The sequence below is a fragment of the Bos taurus genome, chromosome 9, assembly GCF_002263795.3.
Source record: "Bos taurus isolate L1 Dominette 01449 registration number 42190680 breed Hereford chromosome 9, ARS-UCD2.0, whole genome shotgun sequence".
In the NCBI taxonomy this organism is placed as follows: domain Eukaryota; kingdom Metazoa; phylum Chordata; class Mammalia; order Artiodactyla; family Bovidae; genus Bos; species Bos taurus.
This window is the reverse complement of record NC_037336.1, coordinates 84,054,521-84,076,637: the sequence shown is the minus strand read 5'-3', so window position 1 is coordinate 84,076,637 and position 22,117 is coordinate 84,054,521. Positions and strand designations below refer to the sequence as shown.

Here is a 22,117-nt window from a genome sequence, read left to right as displayed (position 1 = left end):
ATTTAAAGTATCCAGATGATTGCTGGACACAAGGAGATGGAATTTTTTGATTTTTTCCTTAAAAGATATGGTTAAATAGTGACCCAAGGAGCCTAAAGCTATGAAGCGATTCTGATAAGAAAGAGCATCACACCCACCTGAGGCTCAAAGCGAGGTGCTTGTTTTTCTTTGGCTGTCTTTTCTTTCTCAGAAGACTTTTCTTTACCTTTTCTTGTTGCTTTGGAAGTTCCTGAAGATTTTTGTCCCTCACTAATAGTGTGGGAATCTGGACTTCCTAAGGTAATTAATTCCTCATGTTTCTCTCCATGTGCTAGTGGAAAAAAAAGGAAACCAGTGAGTCATAATATAACATATCATATAGGAAGAAGGGAAGAAGTCAAAGAAAAATGGTTAGTACAGACCTTTGTATTTTTTTTCTTTTTTTAAACAAACAAGTAAGCAAATGAACAGAATTTTTATAAAGACCTATGAGACTCACTTGTATACAATCGAGAGATAATTCACATACTATAAACTCCCCATTGAAATTATAAATCTGTAGTTTTGGTTTATTCATAAAGTTATGTAATGATCACTACTATCTAATTTATTCCTGATCTGGATGTTCTTAGGTCCTTTTCTTGCCTAATTGCCTTGACTAATATCTTCAGTACAATGTTGAATTGATTTATCTCTGTTTTAATATTTATTAATCCCTTCCCACTGCCTATTTTGGGTTTAGTTTTTTCTTTCTTTTCCAGTTTTCTAGATTTTTTTTTTAAGGTGGAAAGTTATTGATTTGAGATCTTTGTTCATTTTAAATGCAAGCATTTACAGCTATAAATTTCCCTCCTAGTACTGCTTTCATTGGGCTTCCCAGGTGGTGCTAGCCGTAAAGAACCCGCCTGCCAATGCAGGAGACATAAGAGACATGGGTTCAATCCCTGGGTAGGGAAGATCCTCTGGAAGAGGGCATGGCAACTCACTCCAGTATTCTTGCCTGGAGAATTCCATGGACAGAGGATTCTGTTGGACTCTGGTCCACAGGGTCACAAAGAGTTGGACACAACTGAAGTGACTTAGCACTCATGCAGGCACTGCTTTCGTGGCATCTGGTATGTTTTGCTATGTTGTTAATTGTTTTTCATTCATCTCTAAGTACTTTTAAATTTCCCTTATAGTGCACTTCATGTGGATATGAGTTACTGCCTACTGTCCTTTGATTTCAGCCTGAACGACTTCCTCTGGTGTTTCTCATAGAGCAGATTTGTTGGTAACATTTTTTTCAGTTTTTGTTTTTCTAGAAATGAGGCTTTGAAAGAGATTCAGTTCCATTTTCCTGTACCAGGAACACAGATTGTTAGATTTCAAAGACACTGCTTTGCTGGAGACCATGGGATGGGAGTGGGACAAGTAAAAACCCTATAAACCTTCCTGTCCTTAAAGAGATAGGGTCATTTTTCTGGAAAAGAGCCTTTGATGATTTCTAGAATTCTAAAAGTTGATTCTGATAATCTCTGCTAGCTTTTTTTATTGTTTTTATTGAGGATTTAATTTTTTTAATCCTTTTTATATTTTTTTGGTATTTCCATTGATGTTCTCATGGATTTCTTTTCTTCTTTTAACCTTCTGAGTTATCTCTGCACGATGTTTGTCTGGAGCAGAATCCTGAGAGAATGGAGAGTTCACATAGGCCAGTTTTCTCACAGTTGCCTGGAGACCTTGTCATAAGAGCATGAAATAGCGAAAAGCTCTGTGGAGGTAGGTGAGATTCCATTCCAAACAGCTCAGCCCTTGAATGTGATGAGTAGGCAAAGTAAAAAACGAACTGATTTAACTTGTGGGCAGAAAAGTGAAAATAATAAGACCACAGAAAGAAAATAAGGTTACTTAAATGAGAGTAAGAGTGAGGCACAAGGGTAGAGAAATGATGAATCATGGCAACTGAACCAAGAGACAAAGAAGGAAGGAAGACAAAGATTTTTATAGGAAGCCACACAATAAAATCATCTTCTATCAGAAACTCAGGAGAGAATGTAGAGACACTGCAAAGGACATGTTTTCTCTTTGGTTTTTTTGAGATCCTTGGTTAGCCAAAAACTTTGATGGTGAAAAAGCAGTACTTGCACAGAAATGGGAGCCCATGTATTTCAGCACTGCTTCCCTGCAGAGCCCCTCATGGTGCCTCTGGTACATACAGATGGTGCAGTACCAGCTCTCCACCTGTAGCCCAGGTATGAGAAAACTGGGCCTTGACCAGTCTCATTGGCTACTACCCCAGTAAAATGCAGGTCCCAGAAGTCTCAATGGCAGCAAAGTCAGGATTTAACTATATGTTAGAGATCTATCTATCTGTGACCAGTGCTACATAACAGGACCTCATAAAAGCTGGAGTAGAGGAAGTCATTCCTTATCATAAAGCAGCAATTCACAATTGTAATGAATGTATGAATTACTCAGGAAGACTGAAAAATGTAGATCTTGAAGCCCAAACCTCAGTCAAACCCCTTAGAGTTTAATATTGTTGTTGTTCACTTGCTCAGTTATGTCTGACTCTTGCGACCCCATTGGATTACAGCACACTAGGCTTTCCTCTCCTTCACTATCTCCTGGAGTTTTCTCAAACATATGCATTAAGTTGTTGATGGCATCCAACCTTCTCATCCTCTGTCACCCCCTTCTCCTCCTGCCTTCATCTTTCCCAGCATCAGGGTCTTTTCCAGTGAGTCAGTTCTTTGCATCAGGTGGCCAAAGTATTGGAGCTTCAGCTTCAGCATCAGTCCTTCCAATGATTATTCAGGATTGTTTTCCTTTAGGATTACTGGGTTTGATCTCCTTGCAGTCCAAGGGACTCTCAAGAGTCTTCAGTCTTCTCCAGCACCACAGTTCAAAAGCATCAATTCTTCAGTGCTCAGCCTTCTTTATGGTCCAACTCTCACATCTGTACATGACTGCTGGAAAAACCATAGCCTTGACTATATAGACTGGCAAAGTGATGTTTCTGCTTTTTAATACACTGTCTAGGTTTGTCATAGTTCTTCTTCCAAGAAGCAAGCATCTTTTAACTGATATGGAGCCCAGAAATGTACAGATTTAAAACTACCTCAAGTAGTTCTGGGAGAAGGCAATGGCACCCCACTCCAGTACTCTTGCCTGGAAAATCCCATGGACGGAGGAGCCTGGTAGGCTGCAGTCCATGAGGTCGCTACGAGTTGGACACAACTGAGTGACTTCACTTTGACTTTTCACTTTCATGCATTGGAGAAAGAAATGTCAACCCACTCCAGTATTCTTGCCTGGAGAATCCCAGGGACGGGGGAGCCTGGTGGGCTGCCGTCTATGGGGTCGCACAGAGTCGGACAGGACTGAAGTGACTTAGCAGCAGCAGCAAGTAGTTCTGAGTCATACTTAAGACTTTTAAGCAATGTATACAGCTTTCCCTTTCCATCGAAGCAAATGCTGCAAAGAGCTGGGCTGAACGGAAGAATACCACTGAGTGAGAGTTCAATGAAGCTGAAGGTAACTTTGATTTTTATTTTATTTATTTATTTATTTTATATTTAGAAAAATTATTTATTTTAATTGGAGGCTAATTACTTTACAATATTGTAGTGGTTTTTGCCATACATTGACATGAATCAGCCATGGGTGTACATGTGTTCCCCATCCTGAACCCCTCTCCCACCATCCTCCCCATACCACTCATGGGTCATACCAGTGCACCAGCCCTCAACACCCTGTCTCATGCGTCGAACCTGGACTGGCAATCTGTTTCACATATGATAATATACAAGTTTCGACGCTATTCTCTCAAATCATCCCACCCTCGCCTTCTCCCACAGAGTCCAAAAAAACTGTTCTATACATCTGTTTCTCTTTTGCTGTCTCTCATGTAGGGTTATCGTTACCATCTTTCTAAATTCCAGATATATGCATTAGTATACTATATTGGTGTTTTTCTTTCTGACTTACTTCACTCTTATAATAGACTCCAGCTTCATCCACCTAATTAGAACTGATTCAAATGTATTCTTTTTAATGGCTGGGTAATATTCCATTGTGTATATGTACCACAGCTTTCTTATCCATTCATCTGCTGATGGACATCTAGGTTGCTTCCATGTCCTGGCTATTATAAACAGTGCTGTGATGAACATTGTGGTACACATGTCTCCTTCAATTCTGGTTTCCTCAGTGTGTATGCCCAGCAGTGGGATTGCTGGGTCATATAGCAGTTCTATTTCCGGTTTTTTTAAGGAATCTCCACACTGTTTTCCACAGTGGCTGTACTAGTTTGCATTCCCACCAACAGTGTAAGAGGGTTCCCTTTTCTCCACACCCTCTCCAGCATTTATTGTTTGTAGACTTTTGGATAGTAGCCATTCTGACTGGCATGAGATGGTACCTCATTGTGGTTTTGATTTGCATTTCTCTGATAATGAGTGATGTTGAGCATCTTTTCATGTGTTTGTTAGCCATCTGTATGTCTTCTTTGGAGAAATGTCTATTTAGTTCTTTGGCCCATTTTTTGATTGAGTCATTTATTTTTCTGGAATTGAGCTGCAGGAGTTGCTTGCATATTTTTGAGATTAGTTGTTTGTCCGTTGCTTCATTTGCTATTATTTTCTCCCATTCTGAAGGCTGTCTTTCACCTTGCTTATAGTTTCTTTCATTGTGCAAAAGCTTTTAAGTTTAATTAGGTCCCATTTGTTTATTTTTGCTTTTATTTCCGTTTCTCTGGGAGGTGGGTCATAGAGGATCCTGCTGTGATTTATGTCGGAGAGTGTTTTGCCTATGTTTTCCTCTAGGAGTTTTATATGTTTAGATCTTTAATCCATTTTGAGTTTATTTTTTGTGTATGGTGTTAGAAAGGGTTATAGTTTCAATCTTTTACAAGTAGTTGACCAGTTTTATGGCAGAAAGTGAAGAGGAACTAAAAAGCCTCTTGATGAAAGTGAAAGAAGAGAGTGAAAAAGTTGGCTTAAAGCTCAACATTCAGAAAAGTAAGATCATGGCATCTGGTCCCATCACTTCATGGCAAATAGATGGGGAAACAGTGGAAACAGTGTCAGACTTTATTTTGGGGGGCTCCAAAATCACTGCAGATGGTGATTGTAGCCATGAAATTAAAAGACGCTTACTCCTTGGAAGGAAAGTTATGATCAACCTAGATAGCATATTAAAAAGCAGAGATATTATTTTGCCAACAAAGGTACATCTAGTCAAGGCTATGGTTTTTCTAGCAGTCATGTATGGATGTGAGAGTTGGACTGTGAAGAAGGCTGAGCGCCAAGAATTGATGCTTTTGAACTGTGGTATTGGAGAAGACTTTTGAGAGTCCCTTAGACTGCAAGGCGATCCAACCAGTCCATCCTAAAGGAAATCAGTTCTGGGTGTTCATTGGAAGGACTGATGCTAAGCTGAAACTCCAATACTTTGGTCACCTCATGCAAAGAGTTGACTCATTGGAAAAGACCCTGATCCTGGCAGGGATTGGGGACAGGAGGTGAAGGGGACAACAGAGGATGAAATGACTGGATGGCATCACTGACTTGATGGACATGAGTTTGAGTGAACTCTGGGAGTTGGTGATGGACAGGGAGGCCTGGCTTGCTGTGGTTCATGGGGTCACAAAGAGTCGAACACAACTGAGTGACTTGACTGAACTGAACTGACCAGTTTTCCCAGCACCACTTGTTAAAGAGATTGTCTTTTCTCCATTGTATATTCTTGCCTCCTTTGTCAAAGATAAGTGTCCATAGGTGTGTGGATATGTCTCTGGGCTTTCTATTTTGTTCCATTGATTTATATTTCTGTCTTTGTGCCAGTACCATGCTGTCTTGATGACTGTAGCTTTGTAGTATAGCCTGGAGTCAGGCAGGTTGATTCCTCCAGTTCCATTCTTCTTTCTCAAGTTTGCTTTGGCTGTTCGAGGTTTTTTGTATTTCCATACAAATTGTGAAATTATTTGTTCTAGTTCTCTAAAAAATACTGTCAGTAGCTTGATAGGGATTGCATTGAATCTATAGATTGCTTTGGGTAGTATACTCATTTTCACTATATTGATTCTTCCAATCCATGAACATGGTATATTTCTCCATCTATTTGTGTCCTCTTTGATTTCTTTCATCAGTGTTTTATAGTTTTCTATATATAGGTCTTTTGTTTCTTTTTTTTTTTTTGCTTCCATGAAGACAATTTTTATTTTTCTTCTTTACATTTTATTTTGGATATGCCTTAGCTAGATTAAGAGAAAACAAGGATTTGAAAAGCAGAGTATCCCTTTTATTATAGTTTCTTTTTACATAACCTTTTCGACCTAGATTCAGGTCTCTCTCCCATCAAAGGAGAAGGGTCCTGCACATTACAACAGGCAAAAAAAGGCTTTTAGGAAATAAAATATTTTAAATTGATTCATTACAATTTTTCAGTTTTCTTGAGTACATTGGAAGGTGGGAAAAAGGCAGGAGGGAAAGATGGTGCTTCAAACAACCTGTAGGTAGATATATTCCCAAGTATTTTGTTCTTTTCGTTGCAATGGTGAATGGAATTATTTCCTTAATTTCTCTTTCTGTTTTCTCATTGTTTAGTGTATAGGAATGCAAGGGATTTCTGTGTGTTAATTTTATATCCTGCAACTTTACTATATTCATTGATTAGCTCTAGTAATTTTCTGGTGGAGTCTTTAGGGTTTTCTATGTAGAGGATCATGTCATCTGCAAACAGTGAGAGTTTTACTTCTTTTCCAATCTGGATACCTTTTATTTCTTTTTGCTCTGATTGCTGTGGCCAAAACTTCCAAAACTATGTTGAATAATAGTGGTGAGAGTGGGCACCCTTGTCTTGTTCCTGACTTTAGGGGAAATGCATTCAATTTTTCACCATTGAGGATAATGTTTGCTGTGGGTTTGTCATATACAGCTTTTATTATGTTGAGGTATGTTCCTTCTGTGCCTGCTTTCTGGAGGGTTTTTCTCATAAATGAATGCTGAATTTTGTCAAAGGCTTTCTCTGCATCTGTTGAGATAATTATATGGTTTTTATCTTTCATTTTGTTAAAGTGGTGTATTATGTTGATTGATTTGTGGATATTAAAGAATCCTTGCATCCCTGGGATAAAGCCCACTTGGTCATGATGCATGACCTTTTTAATATGTTGTTGGATTTTGTTTGCTAAGGATTTTTGCGTCTATATTCATCAGTGATATTGGCCTGTAGTTTTCTTTTTTTATGGCATCTTGATCTGGTTTTGGTATTAGGGTGATGGTGGCCTCATAGAATGAGATTGGAAGTTTACCTTCCTCTGTAATTTTCTGGAAGAGTTTGAGTAGGATAGGTGTTAGCTCTTCTCTAAATTTGTGGTATAATTCAGCTGTGAAGCCGTCTGGTCCTGGGCTTTTGTTTGATGGAAGATTTCTGATTACAGTTTCAATTTCCTTGCTTGTGATGGGTCTGTTAAGATTTTCTATTTCTTCCTGGTTCAGTTTTGGAAAATTATACTTTTCTAAGAATTTGTCCCTTTCTTCCATTTTATTGGCATATAGTTGCTAATAGTAGTCTCTTATGATCCTTTGTAATTCAGTGTTGTCTGTTGTGATTTCTCCATTTTAATTTCTAATTTTGTTGATTTGATTCTTCTCCCTTTGTTTCTTGATGAGTCTGGCTAATGGTTTGTCAATTTTATTTATCTTCTTAAAGAGTCAGCTTTTAGATTTGTTGATTTTTTGCTATGGTCTCTCTTTTTTTTCTTTTGCATTTTTTCTGTCCTAATTTTTAAGATTTCTTTCCTTCTATTAACCCTGGGGTTCTTCATTTCTTCCTTTTCTAGTTGCTTTAGGTGTAGAGTTTGGTTATTTATTTGACTTTTTTCTTGTTTCTTGAGGTAAGCCCTTATTGCTATGAACCTTCCCCTTAGCACTGCTTTTACAGTGTCCCATAGGTTTTGGATTGTTGTGTTTTGATTTTCGTTCATTTCTATGCATATTTTGATTTCTTTTTTTATTTCTTCTCTGATCTGTTGGTTATTTAGCCTCCATATGTTGGGATTTTTAATAGTTTTTCTCCTGTAATTGAGATCTAATCTTACTGTGTTGTGGTCAGAAAAGATGCTTGGAATGATTTTAATTTTTTTGAATTTACCAAGGCTAGATTTATGGCCCAGGATGTGATTTATCCTGGAGAAGCTTCCGTGTGCACGTGAGAAAAAGGTGAAATTCATTGTTTTGGGGCTATAGATATCAATTAGGTCTAACTGGTCCATTTTGTCATTTAAAGTTTCTGTTTCCTTGTTAATTTTCTGTTTAGTTGATCTATCCATAGGTGTGAGTAGGGTATTAAAGTCTCCCACTATTATCGTTATTGTTAATTTCCTCTTTCATATTTGTTAGCATTTGCCTTACATATTGTGGTGCTCCTATGTTTGGTGCATATATATTTATAATTGTTATATCTTCTTCTTGGGTTGATCCTTTGATCATTATGTAGTGTCCTTCTTTGTCTCTTTTCACAGTCTTTATTTTAAAATCTATTTTATCTGATATGAGTATTGCTACTCCTGCTTTCTTTTGATCTCCATTTGCGTGAAATATCTTTTTCCAGCTCTTCCCTTTCAGTCTTTATGTGTCCCTTGTTTTGAGGTGGGTCTCTTGTAGACAACATATATAGGGGTCTTGTTTTTGTATCCATTCAGCCAGTCTTTGTCTTTTGGTTGGGGCATTCAACTCATTTACATTTAAGGTAATTATTGATAAGTATGATCCCATTGCCATTTATTGTTTTGAGTTTGAGTTTATACACCCTTTCTGTGTTTCTTGTCTAGAGAAGATCCTTTAGCATTTGTTGAAGTGCTGGTTTGGTGGAGCTGAATTCTCTGAGCTTTTGCTTGTCTGTAAGGCTTTTGATTTCTCCTTCATATTTGAATGAGATCCTTGCTGGGTATAGTAATCTGGGTTGTAGGTTTTTCTCTTTCATCATTTTAAGTATGTCCTGCCATTCCCTTCTGGGCTGAAGAGTTTCTATTGAAAGATCAGCTGTTATCCTTATGGGAATTCCCTTGTGTGTTATTTGTTGTTTTCCCCTTGCTGCTTTTAATATTTGTTCTTTGTGTTTGATCTTTGTTAATTTGATTATTATGTGTCTTGGAGTGTTTTGCCTTGGGTTTATTCTGTTTGGGACTCTCTGGGTTTCTTGGACTTGGGTGACTATTTCCTTCTCCATTTTAGGGAAGTTTTCAACCATTATCTCCTCAAGTATTTTCTCATGGCCTTTCTTTTTGTCTTCTTCTTCTGGGACTCCTATGATTCGAATGTTGGGGCATTTAACATTGTCCCAGAGGTCCCTGAGGTTGTCCTCATTTCTTTTAATTCTTTTTTCTTTTTTCCTCTCTGTTTCATTTATTTCTACCATTCTATCTTCTGCCTCACTTATCCCATCTTTTGCCTCCATTATTCTATTGTTGGTTCCCTCCAGCGTGTTTTTGATCTCATTTATTACATTAGTCATTATTGATTGACTCTTTTTTATTTCTTCTAGGTCCTTGTTAAACATTTCTTGCATCTTCTCAATCCTTGTCTCCAGGCTATTTATCTGTAACTCCATTTTGTTTTCAAGATTTTGGATCATTCTCACTATTATTATTCTGAATTCTTTTTCAGGTAGACTCCCTATCTCCTCCTCTTTTGTTTGGTTTGGTGGGCATTTATCCTGTTCTTTTACCTGCTGAATATTTCTCTGCCTTTTCATCTTGTTTAGATTGCTGTGTTTTGGGTGGCCTTTCTGTATTCTGCCAGTTTGTGGTTCCTCCTTATTGTGGAGGTTCCTCCCTGTGGGTGGGGTTGGACGAGTGGCTTGTCAAGATTTCCTGGTTGGGGAAGCTTGTGTCAGTGTTCTGGTGGATGGAGCTGGATTTCTTCTCTCTGGAGTGCAATGAAGTGTCCAGTAGTGAGTTTTGAGATGTCTGTGGGTTTGGTGTGACTTTGGGCAGCCTGTATATTAAAGCTTGGGGCTCTGTTCCTGCATTGCTGGAGCATTTGTGTGGTTTGTCTTGCTCTGGAACTTGTTGGCTCTTGGGTTGTGCTTGGTTTCAGTGTAGGTATGGAGACTTTTGGATGAGTTCTTATCAATTAATGTTCCCTGGAGTCAGGAGTTCTCTGGTGTTATCAGGTTTTGGACCTAAGCCTCCTGCCTCTGGTTTTCAGTCTTATTCTTACAGTAGCCTCAAGACTTCTCCATCCATACAACACCAATGATAAAATATCTAGGTTAATGGTGAAAAGATTCTCCACAGTGAGGGACACCCAGAGAGGTTCACAGAGTTACATGGAAAAGAGAAGAGGGAGGAGGGAGATAGAGGTGACCAGGAGGAGAAGAGGGAGAATCAAAAGGGGAGAGAGGAGTCTAGCCACTAATCAATTCCCTATGCACTCTCCACAGTCTGGAACCCTCAATGAGGTTCACGAAGTTACACAGAGAAGAGAAGAGGGAGGAAGGAGATAGAGGTGACCAGGAGGAGAAAAGGGGGAATCAAAAGGAGAGAGAGAGATCTAGCCAGTAACCAGTTTCCTAAGTGTTCTCCACAGCCTGGAACACACAAAGAGATTCATAGATTTGGGTAGAGAAGAAAAGGGGGAAGGAGTAAATAGAGGTGACCTGGGGGAGAAAAAGGAGAGTCAAAAGGGGGACAGAGTAATCAAGACAGTAATCACACTCCTCAGTAAAAATGGGTACTGAAGATTGGGTTCTTAAAGGTACAAAATTGATAACATACCAAAAAGCAAAGGTGAAAAATCTAGAGTAGAGGTTAGACTCTCAAAAATACAATATTAAAAAAAAAAAAATCACAAAAATTATAAAAAATATATGAAGTTTGCCTTAAAAATAGGGTCTTTTTTTTTGCAAAGTAATAGTAGGTTATAAAAATGAAAATTAAAGGAATAATAGAGGACTTAAAATTTTTTTTAATTTAATTAAAAAAATGATAATACTAAAAATATATCTAGGAATTTCTCTAGAGCTGTTGCAAGCAGGGTGGGGTCAGTTCAGTTTCAGATAGGTCCTTGTTCCAGCTTATGCTTCTCAAGATCTATAGGCCCCTCCAACATAGTCGGTGCTAACTACAGGGTTTTAATCTGTTGTACCTGTCACTTCCAAAGCGGTTCCCTCTGTTTATTTTGGCTTCTTCTGTTTGCAGTTCTCTTCAGTGTCTAATTTCCACCCTGACACAAGGCGGTGAATGTGGTCACTTATTTAGACTCACGTTCAGTTGTGCTGTGGGGAGGAACACTGCAAACAAATATCACTGGCGTCTGTGGGGAGTGCTCGCAGTGTCTGGGCCACACTGGGTTTGCCCCTGCTCACGGCGTGTATGCTTTCCCAATCTACACTGCTCAGGCTCTGGGTTGCTCTGCAGAGGAACTGTCTAAAATGGGCCCTGGGTTGCGTGCACTTCCCAGGTCTAAACCGCTCAGGTTCCGGTTCTCGGGTACTCCACACAGGTGCAGACTTGGTTGGCCTGCGTTTTGTGCCCTTCCTAGGTCTGAGCAGCTCAGGTGACCAGGTGCTTGGTGAGTGCATTCTCCCCAGCTGAGGTGTGCATCTTATCGCCTCCCCTGTCCCAGCCGCTCTGTTTCCTGGGTGTGCAGTGGGCGCGCTGTCTCAGGTGTGCTGTGTGTCTACTGGGGAGCTGATCTCTGGCTGCAACCCTTTCAGAGGATGTCAACTGTCCAGAATCCCAGGAAGTCTTGGTTAGCAACTGGGAGCCTGCTCGCAGTTTGGTAGAGGATACCGTCTCTGGGGGCCGAGATTGCCCCTTTCTGGTTCTGGCTGCTGCCTGCCTGCCTCCCTGCCTCTGGCGGGGGATGGGCTGGTCTGCAGCTGGCTAGCTCTCCTCTGGTATTCGCTCAGTCCTTTGTTGTGTGAGAGGCCTGGCAGTGCCTTAGGTTAGGGCTTTTCGCGGGATAGTTCTCTCTCTCTCTCTTGTTTTCCCTCTCTCTGGCTATCCCACAGTTTGGGTTGCTATGTCACCTTACTTCCCTCAGATTGCCCTCAGGGCATTCAGGCCTGGTCCTTATCCTAAGCAATGCAGCCCGCGCCTCCCTATTCAGCCCCTGCTTGCTGGTGGCAGAAGCGAGCATCTGGGCTACTTCTCTACTGGGAAGCTGTTAAGGCACGTAATCTGTGGGGTTTATTTATTTATTTTTCCTCCCGCTTATGTTACCCTCTGAGATTCCAAAACTCCCCACAGACCCGCTGGTGAGAGGGTTTTCTGGTATTTGAAACCTTCTCCTCTTTTACGACTCCCTTCCCGGGATGGGTCTCCATCCCTAACTCTTTTGTGTCTCTTTTTATCTTTTGTATTTTGTTCTACCTCCTTTCAAAGACAATGGGCTGCCTTTCTGGGTGCCTGATGTCCTCTGCCAGCGTTCAGAAGTTGTTTTGTGGAATTTTCTCAGCGTTCAATGTTCTTTCAATGAATTTGTGGGGGAGAAAGTGGTCTCCCCATCCTATTCCTCCACCATCTTAGGACCGCTCCCCTATGTTTGGCTTTTAGTTATGTCTGATTCTCAGTCGTGTCCGACTCTTTGCAGCCCCATGGACTGCAGCACTCACTGATAGTCTGTCCATGGGATTTTCTGGGCATGATTACTGGAGTGGGTAGCCAATTCCTACTCCAGGGTATCTTCCCGACACAGGGATTGAACCAATGTCTCTTAGTCAGTTCAGTCGCTCAGTCATATCCGACTCTTTGCTACCCCACGGACTGCAGCACACCAGGCCACCCTGTCCATCACCAACTCCTGGAGCTTATTCAAACTTATGTCTGCAAGTCAGTGATGCCATCCACCATCTAATCCTCTATTGTTCCCTTCTGCTCCTGCCTTCAATCTTTCCCAGCATTAAGGTCTTTTCCAATGAGTCAGTTCTTGGCATCAGGCGGCCAAAGTATTGGAGCTTCAGCTTCAGCATCAGTCCTTCCAATGGATATTCAAGACTGATTTCCTTTAGGACTGATTTGTTGGATCTCCTTGAAGTCCAAGGGACTCTCAAGAGTCTTCTCCAATACCACAGTTCAAAAGCATCGATTTTTCAGTGCTCAGCTTTCTTTATGGTCCAACTCTCACATTCATACATGACTACTGGAAAAACCATAGCTTTGACTAGACGTACCTTTGTTGGCAAAGTAATGTCTCTGCTTTTTAATATGCTGTCTAGTTTGGTCATAGCTTTTCTTCCAAGGAGCCAGCATCTTTTAATTTCATGGCTGCAGTCCCCAACTGCAGTGATTTTGGAGCCCAAGAAATAAAGTCTCACTGTTTCCATTGTTTCCCCATTTATCTGCCATGCAGTCATGGGACCAGATGCCATGATCTTAGTTTTCTGAATGTTGAGTTTTAAGTCAATTTTTTCACTCTCCTCTTTCACTTTCATCAAGAGGCTCTTTAGTTCTTCTTCACTTTTTGCCATAAGGGTGGTATCATCTGAACATCTGAGATTTATTGATATTTCTCCCGGCAGTCTTGATTCCAGCTTGTGCTCATTCAGCCTGGCATTTCTCATGAGGTACTCTGTATATAAGTTAAATAGACAGAGTGACAATATACAGCTTTGGAGTACTCCTTTCCAGAAATGGAACCAGTCTGTTGTTCCATGTTCAGTGCTAACTTCTGCTTCCTCACCTGCATACAGATTTCTCAGGGGGTAGGTCAGGTGGTCTGGTATTTCCATCTCTTGAAGAATTTTCCACAGTTTGTTGTAATCCACACAGTCAAAGACTTTGGCATAGTCAACAAAGCAGAAATAGATGTTTTTCTGGGACTCTTTTGCTTTTCCGATGATCCAGTGGATGTTGGCAATTTGATCTCTGGTTCCTCTGCCTTTTCTAAATCTAGCTTGAACATTTGGAAGTTCACCGAGGCCTGGCTTGGAGAATTTTGAGCATTACTTTGCTAGCATGTGAGATGAGTGCAATTGTGTAGCAGTTTGAACATTCTTTGGCATTCCCTTTCTTTGGGATTGGAATGAAACTAACCTTTTCCAGTCCTGTGGCTACTGCTAAGTTTTCCAGTACAGCATTTTAACAGCATCATCTTTTAGGATTTGATGATTCCAACTGGAATTCCAACACCTCCAATAGCTTTTTCCTTAGTGATGCTTCCCAAAGCTCATTTGTCTTCACATTCCAGGATGTCTGGCTCTAGGTGAGTGATCACACCATTGTGGTTATCTGGGTCATTAATATGTTTTTTATATAGTTCTTCTTTGTATAGTTCTTCTTCTTTTTTGTATAGTCTTTTGTATAGTTCTTTGTGTATGTGTATATATATATATATATGAACTATATATACAAAATATATAGTTTATATATATATATACTATAAATACAAAAAACTATACAAAAATCCACCTATTCTTACTATCTTCTGCTTCTGTTAGGGCCATACCATTTCTGTCCTTTTTGTGCCCATCTTTGCATGAAATATTCCCTTGGTATCTCTTATTTTCTTGAAGAGATCTCTAGTCTTTCCCATTCTATTGTTTTCCATTTCTTTGCATTGATCACTGAGTAAGGGTCTCTTATCTCTCCTTACTATTCTTTGGAACTCTGCATTCAAATGGGTATGTCTTTCCTCTTGCTTTTCACATCTTTTCTTTTCTCAACTATTTGTAAGGCCTCCTCAGACAATCATTTTGCCTTTTTGCATTTCTTTTTCTTTGGGGTGGTCTTGATCACCGCCTCCTGTACAATGTCACAAACCTCCATTCCTAGTTCTTCAGGCACTCTATCAGATCTAATCCCTTGAATCTATTTATCACTTCCACTGTATAATCATAAGGGATTTGATTTAGGTCATACCTGAATGGTTTAGTGGTTTTCCCTACTTTCTTCAATTTAATCCTGAATTTGGTAATATTGAGCTTGGTAATATTTGGTATTATTTGGTAATGATCATGAGCTCATGATCTGAGCCACAGTCAGCTCTGGGTTTTGTTTGTGCTGACTGTATAGAGCTTCTTCATCTTTGGCTGCAGAGAATATAATCAATCTGATTTCAGTATTGACCATCTGGTCATGTGTAGAGTCTGGTCATGTGTAGATGACCTTACTTGTCTTCTCTTCTCTTGTGTTGTTGGAAGAGGGTGTTTGCTATGACCAGTGCGTTCTCTTAGCAAAACTCTGTTACATCTCTAGCATAACATGTTTTTACGTCTCTTTTATTGGCAGGAGAATTCTTTACCACTAGTACCATCTTGGAAGCTCTGACACCATTCCCATAGACTTTAAATAATCAATAAAGAACATATGAAATAATATCATACCTATGAATAGTATCATACACTCTATGTTTTTAAGATGTTAACAAATGTCTGATGAAATAGAATCTCAAGCTGCCCCATTAGGTATTTCTGGGGCATTCTTTTCCTACCACTCATAGTTCTTAATGAGTCATACAGTAGGCATATTTGATTCCACTCAAATGAGCATATTCTAAGGAGAAGGGCATGGCAACCCACATCAGTATTCTTGTCTGGAGAATCCCCATGGACAGAGGACCCTGATGGGCTACTGTTCATGGGATAACAAAATCTGAAATGGCTGACTAAGCACAGTACATATTCAAGTTGACATACGTGAACATTACATAACTATATATATTTATATATTCATATATATATGTATAGTATTTCTATTTATATATACCAAGTTTGATTATAATTGTATTGGTGTCTGTGTGGTATATATATATAAATCTACAGCATTTGTTTTCTTCAGACTCTGAACTGAAAATATACCATGCACATAGGTTTTTCTGTTTATATTTACCATGTGTGATTGTAATTGTATTGGTGTGTGCATGTGCTACATACATAAATGAATATATAAATATATATAGTATCTACAACCTTTGGTTACTTCAAAGACTCTGAACTGGATACACCATGCATGTATTGTGCCTGAGAAAAAGCAACAATAATATTTATTTTAATTCAGGAAATTATTTTATATTCTGCTAATAAAATTAGCACTGGGACTTGAAATCAAATACTTTTGAGAATGATAAAGCTTATGCTTAATGCACATAGATTAGAACTTCAAATATGTGGGCCAGGAACAGAAACAAAGGGCTTCCCAGGTGACTCAGTGGTAGAGAATCTGCCTGCCAGTGCAGACCATGTGTGTTAGATCCCTGGGTCAGGAAGATCCCCTGGAGGAGGAAATGTCAATCCACTCCAGTATTCTTGCCTGGGAAATCCCATGGACAGAGGAGCCTGATGGGCTATGGTCCATGGGGTCAGAAAAGAGTTGGACATGACTTAGTGATTAAACAGCAGCAACAAACATAAAGACTTTAAAATAACAAAACTGCTAATTATTATACATATAAAGGCAGACAATATCACTAAATACTACCTGCTCGGGTTTCTCCATTTTCTATTTTCTTAAGTGAAAGTAAGCAATTTTCACTAAAACGTAAAGTACTGAAATATACTAAAGGTGGCAGTGTTGCTTCATGTTAACCAGAGGCCAAACTTCTTAAAGTTTTATCATGGTTTCAGGTGTTACATTTTATCATGACTTGTAACAAAGTAAATCTTTGAAAAAAAATAAATTAATGTATTTTATTTCTCATATAAATTAGATACTGAGGTTAAATCAGTTAATGGGGCAACATTTCCATTTAATTTACATATAATTTTAAATTGGGTCACCAACATACTAATGAAAGAAATGTTTGACCAATTTATATTTGATATATTTATCATTGAAAAGTAAGCTAAGTTAATAATTTCAAGACATTGATAACTTAATTACTCAAAAATATATCTCACTCTTAAAGTTCTAGTTTGTAGGCTATGGGTTGTAGATATATTGGTTACCCACAAAAAGCACATTTATAAGCATGAAATTACAAAATAATTATTCTGAATTCAAAAGCTATGTAACTTTCAAAAAGATTGTCCAACATATTTTTTTCAAATAAAAAATTTTCCTAGCTCATTTTAAATACAATTCAATCCTGAATTTCTTTGCTACTTTCAGCAAAGGTGACACAAGGTGTCATTTAATTTTAGCAGCTGATCATTCACACTTAAAATTGTCAAATAGGATGTCAAAAAAGAAGACATGTAATTATTACTAAAGACATTTTCTAGTTGGAACACACAATAATGATAAAACAATTTTTTGAAGTGCTGCTGGGTTCTAGGAACTTTATATATATTATCTTGGATCTTCATAACAACTCTGAAACAGAGGAGTTATTATATAACACAGAAGTTGTTCTTATTTTACAGGTGATAAATAACCCAGTTTCCACTACTCAAATGTACAGTAGCTTAGCCACTTTACTGTATTTCTCTATTTAATGTTAACTTCATTTTAAAATTTTAATTCACACTATTAATTTGTACCATAACCAAGATCTACATTTTACATTATTCTAGTTCTTAAATTATACTACTGTGTTCAGATACTGAAAATCCACCTGTGCTGGATTTTGAACTTAAGAAACATATATGCTGTACATTACATCCCTGGGGGTTATTTATCTTGTAACTGGAAATTTGTGTCTTTTGACCACATTTACTTATTTTATATATCCCCCAGCCTCCTCTGTGGCAACCACCAATCTGTTCAAAGTTTCTATGAGTTCTCTTATTTCAGATTCTGCCTATAAGTGAGTTCATATAGCATTTGGCTTGCTCTGTCTGACTTTTTTTCCACTTACCATAATATCCTCAAGCTTCATTCAAGTTGTTTCAAAAGGCAGGTTTTCCTTATTTTCATGGCTGAATAATATTCCATTATATATATCTCACTATGTCTTTACCTGTTCATCCATCAATGGGCAATTAGGTTGTTTGCATGTCTTGGCTATTGTAAATAATGTTGCAATGAACATGGAGGTACAGATATCTCTTGATGATAATGATTTCATTTCCTTAGAACATATACCCAGAAGTGGAATTGCTTGATCTTATGGCAGTACTATTTTTAATTTTTTGAGGAATCTTCATCCTCCATCTCTAGTGGCTGCTCCAATATACATTTCCATTAACAGTGTAATAACAGTTCCGAGTGTAATAACGGTTCCGCTTTCTCCATATTCTCTCCAATATCCACTATCTCTTATCTTTTTGGTAATAGCCATTCTAATAAAATATCTCATTGTGGTTTTGAATCACATTTCCCCAATGATTAGTGATGTTGACCATCTTTTCATGTGTCTGTTGGCCATCTGTATGTGTTCCGTAGAAAAATGTTATTCAGATCCTTTGTCCATTTTTTAATTGGATTGTTTCTTTTTTTGATACTGAGTTACATGATTTCTTTGTATATGTATGTTTATATATGTGTGTTTTATGTTTATATATATATATATGTTTATTAACAATCAGATACCTGGTTTGCAAACATTTTCTCCCATTTCATAAGTTGCTTTTCATTATGTTGATGGTTTCCCTTGACATATTATTGTCAGTTTACACAATCCAGATCTAAGCATCATCCTAGCCCTTTGCACCATCAAGAAGGAATGTCATCTTTTAGGAATTTTTTTGTGGATGCTAGCAGAATGTTGCTTTTTATGGAGGAGCAGGTATTTCTAATGATGGAAGAAGGTTGGTAGATGCATAATGCAGATACGTAAGGCACAGCAGAGGAGAAACAGGAAGGCACAGGACAGAGAAATCTTTTTTATATTTCAACTTATCTAGTCTTGCCATAAATTGTGAACTTTATTTCACAGTAGTAAGTGCATTTTTAGTTTTGTAAGAAATTGAAACTCTTTCAACTTGACTGTACCATTTTGTATTCCCATCATCAGTGTGTGAAAATTTCTGTTGCTCTGCACTCTGACCAGCTTTTGGTATTGTATTATGCTCTTTTGTAGTGTACAATTTTCTTTTTAAAATAATGTACATAGGTTAATTTTATGATTGGGTAATCTTGTTTGAAATTCGAAAAGGATATACATTGAAAATATTCATTCCTTTAGATTTAATTATTAATAAATATATAAATAAATAATTAAATAAATAAATTAATAATAATAATAAGAGCCACTTCGTAAGGGTGGCTCAGTGGTAAAGAATCTGCCTGCAATGCAGGAGATGCAAGTTCTATCCCTGCACCAGGAAGATCACCAGGAATAGGAAATGGCAACCCACCCCACTATTCTTGCCTGGAAAATTCCATAGACTGAGGAGCCTGGCAGGCTGCAGTCCATGGGCTCACAAAGAGTCAGACATGAGCATGCATACATGCAATATATGTTTAAGAGTAGAGGCTGTTTCCAATTTTTTTTAAATCTAAAGCATCAGTTTGTTATTTCCTGCTCAGAAATATTGAGAATAGTTTACTTTTTGAAAAAATAAACCTGAATTCTCTTTCAGTGGAAGATTCTTTTTCTCTTAAATATTTTAAAAACATATCTTTAAAGTTATATTTTTTAATAAATTGGACAAAAATAATTTATAATTAGAAAAGTTTAGAGTACCTTTGTTAGATAATCATCAAGTAATTTTTACTAACTGGACAAAAGTTGTTTAAACTTGACTAAACAATCATATATTTTTTGGTTTTCATAACCAAATACTGAAAATGTTGAAACACGTAATCAGTTGATAGAACAGGAAATGCCACTGGATTAGAGCATAAATTGTAAGCAATAATATTTTAGTAATTACATGACAAATTTACTGTTAAATATGTATAGACAATATAAAATGCAGGAATAATATTTGGAGTGACATACCTTTGTTATCATTTTTCTCTAAGTCTTTTAGTGCTTGAACAAACATCTGTTGACTTTCAGTGAGAGGCCAACTGTTATATAACACCAAACACTGTATAATATACTTGTATACCTGGAAAAATGCAATATTTAAGTATAAACAATAAAAAATAAATGTAGTATATGCTTAATCATTTATTATTTTAGGCACATAATAAATGCATTTTTTCTGGATCATACAATAATGATTTAATTAAATACTGTTAAATGTTCTCCAAAATTCTGTAATACCACAGTCTATAATAGCCTCATATCCCCATCAATACTATCATATATTCTAGTATTTATAATTTTTGCATTCATGTTTATAAGTTAAATTTATTTTACTTTTGTTACTCAGTTTTGGCATCTGGATTACATTAATCTCTTAAAAAAGACTGGAAGGTTTGTATTGTTTTTCTATTTTCTAGAATAATTTACTCCTCAAAAGTCTGTTAGATCTATTTTGTTAAGCAGCTAGGCCTATGCTTTTTGGAAAGGTATGACTTTGATTATGATTTGTTTTATTATTCTTTCATATTTTCTGCTTTTTGTGGAGCAGCTAGTCTCTTCTTCCTCCTACCCCAGGAATTTTACATTTAAAACAATTTTTCTAAGTTTTAAATTAGCTTGTGTGTGTGTGTGTGTGTGATCAGTTGCTCAGTTGTGTCCAATTCTGTGGCCCAGTGGACTGTAGCCTGCCAGGCTCCTCTGTCCATGGAATTTTCCAGTCAAGAATACTGGAGTCAGTTGCCATTTCCTCCTAGAGGAGATCTTCCCAACCCAGGGACTAAACCTGTCTCTTGTGTCTTGCATTGGCAGACAGATTCTTTACCACTAGCACCACCTGGGAAGCTCTAGCTAATATAAAGTTGTATATAATACTTAAAAAAATTTTTAAACCTGTTGTTTGCATTTATACCTTCATCCTAATTTTTGTTCTATACTCGATTCATTTATATTTTCTTTCTTTTTTCTTAATTGATTGGTCTTACAAAACGCAAGCGTTTTTATTAATCTTAAAAACCTTAGAGTTTAATTGTTGTAGATTTTGTTCCCCATTTCTTAAATTTTTACTCATTTTATCAATATTTTTTCTCCTTATTTTTGAGTTATTATTTTACTTGTTCTCTAACTTTTTTGTTTCAATAGTTTAGTTCATTTGTTTGAATCATTCGTATTTTCTGATGAGTTAATTAAAAAAGTCAACGTTCCACTGAATGCTACTTTAGATGTGGTTTACAAATTTTGATTTGTAGTTCTCATTTTTATTGAGCGCTTTGTATTTGATACTTTTTTTTTAAAGGATTTTTAAGCTAAAGAATTATTTAGTATATTTACATGTTTTCATGTTTATGTGATTTTAAGCTGATAATTATTAATTTATATATTATTAAATTATGTTCAGATGACAATTACACAGTATAGTTTGGGTTTTTTTGAGGCTTCTTGTGTGTTCTATGAAAAAGTATATTTACTTTTTATGAGGTGAAGTGTTCTATTTAGAAATCTAAAAGATTAAGTTTATACTTAATATTTCAAATCCTACTGATCAAATGTATTTTGTTTTTCAACTTAATTTACTCTTTTCTGAAAAGTATGTGTTAAAATATTCAAATATTAACTACTAATTGATTTTTCTATGTAATTCTGTGTATGCTCAGTTGCTCAGTTGTGTCCAACTATAGTCATGTCCCATAGACTGTAGCCCACCAGGCTCCTTTGTCTATGGCATTCTCCAGGCAAGAATACTGGAGGCTTGCCATTTCTTTTCCCAGGGGATCTCCCTGACCTGGGGATCAAACTCGAGCATCCTACATTGGCAGGTGGATTCTTTATGCTGAGCCACCAGAGAGGCCCAATTACTGTCATATTAGGACTTGGTTTTGACATTTTGTTTTTATTTCTTTCAATTAATTTATTTTCTTGATCTCCAATGGATAAATCATGTTTTTATTTGCTGCTTTAAATTATATACATTGTTCTATATTTCTTCAATTTTAGGAAAATAATTGTTATGATTTATGTTGAGCTTTAGGAGTAGTACAATTGAATAAATCTTCTAAATGTTAATTACCTGCTGTGGTGTGCTAGCATTTTCGTCTATAGTGGGTATATAGCTGGTATCTTCATCCATAATAGGCTGACCAGTGTCTACTATTGCACTTCCAGGCCTTTTATAGGATTTCTGACCTCCTGCAGATTTTTTCTTGATGTATAAATCTTGCTCTTTCTTTAAAGCAGCATGAGCTGAAAGAATTTGCTTGCTGGCTGAATATGAGAAATATTGTTTATGTTAAAATATGTGGAATACATAATCATTGAAAGTGAAAGTGAAGTCGCTCAGTCGTGTCTGACTGTTTTCG

The 22,117-nt window shown here is 37.3% G+C and overlaps 1 protein-coding gene across 4 annotated transcripts in view; it reads right to left on the bottom strand.

Annotated features, from left to right (window-relative positions):
* ADGB (androglobin) overlaps positions 1 to 22,117 on the bottom strand; it is a 198,147-nt gene that overhangs the window by 23,891 nt on the left and 152,139 nt on the right. For all 4 annotated transcript variants that reach the window (XR_003036243.2, XM_024996676.2, XM_059889738.1 and 1 more), the window contains 3 exon segments: positions 21,829 to 22,022; positions 19,734 to 19,845; positions 138 to 310 (listed from right to left, as the gene is read on the bottom strand). Coding sequence is in view for 3 of the 4 variants with exons in the window: in XM_024996676.2 (XP_024852444.1) it covers positions 138 to 310; positions 19,734 to 19,845; positions 21,829 to 22,022 (479 nt within the window). In the remaining variant the exon portion in view is untranslated.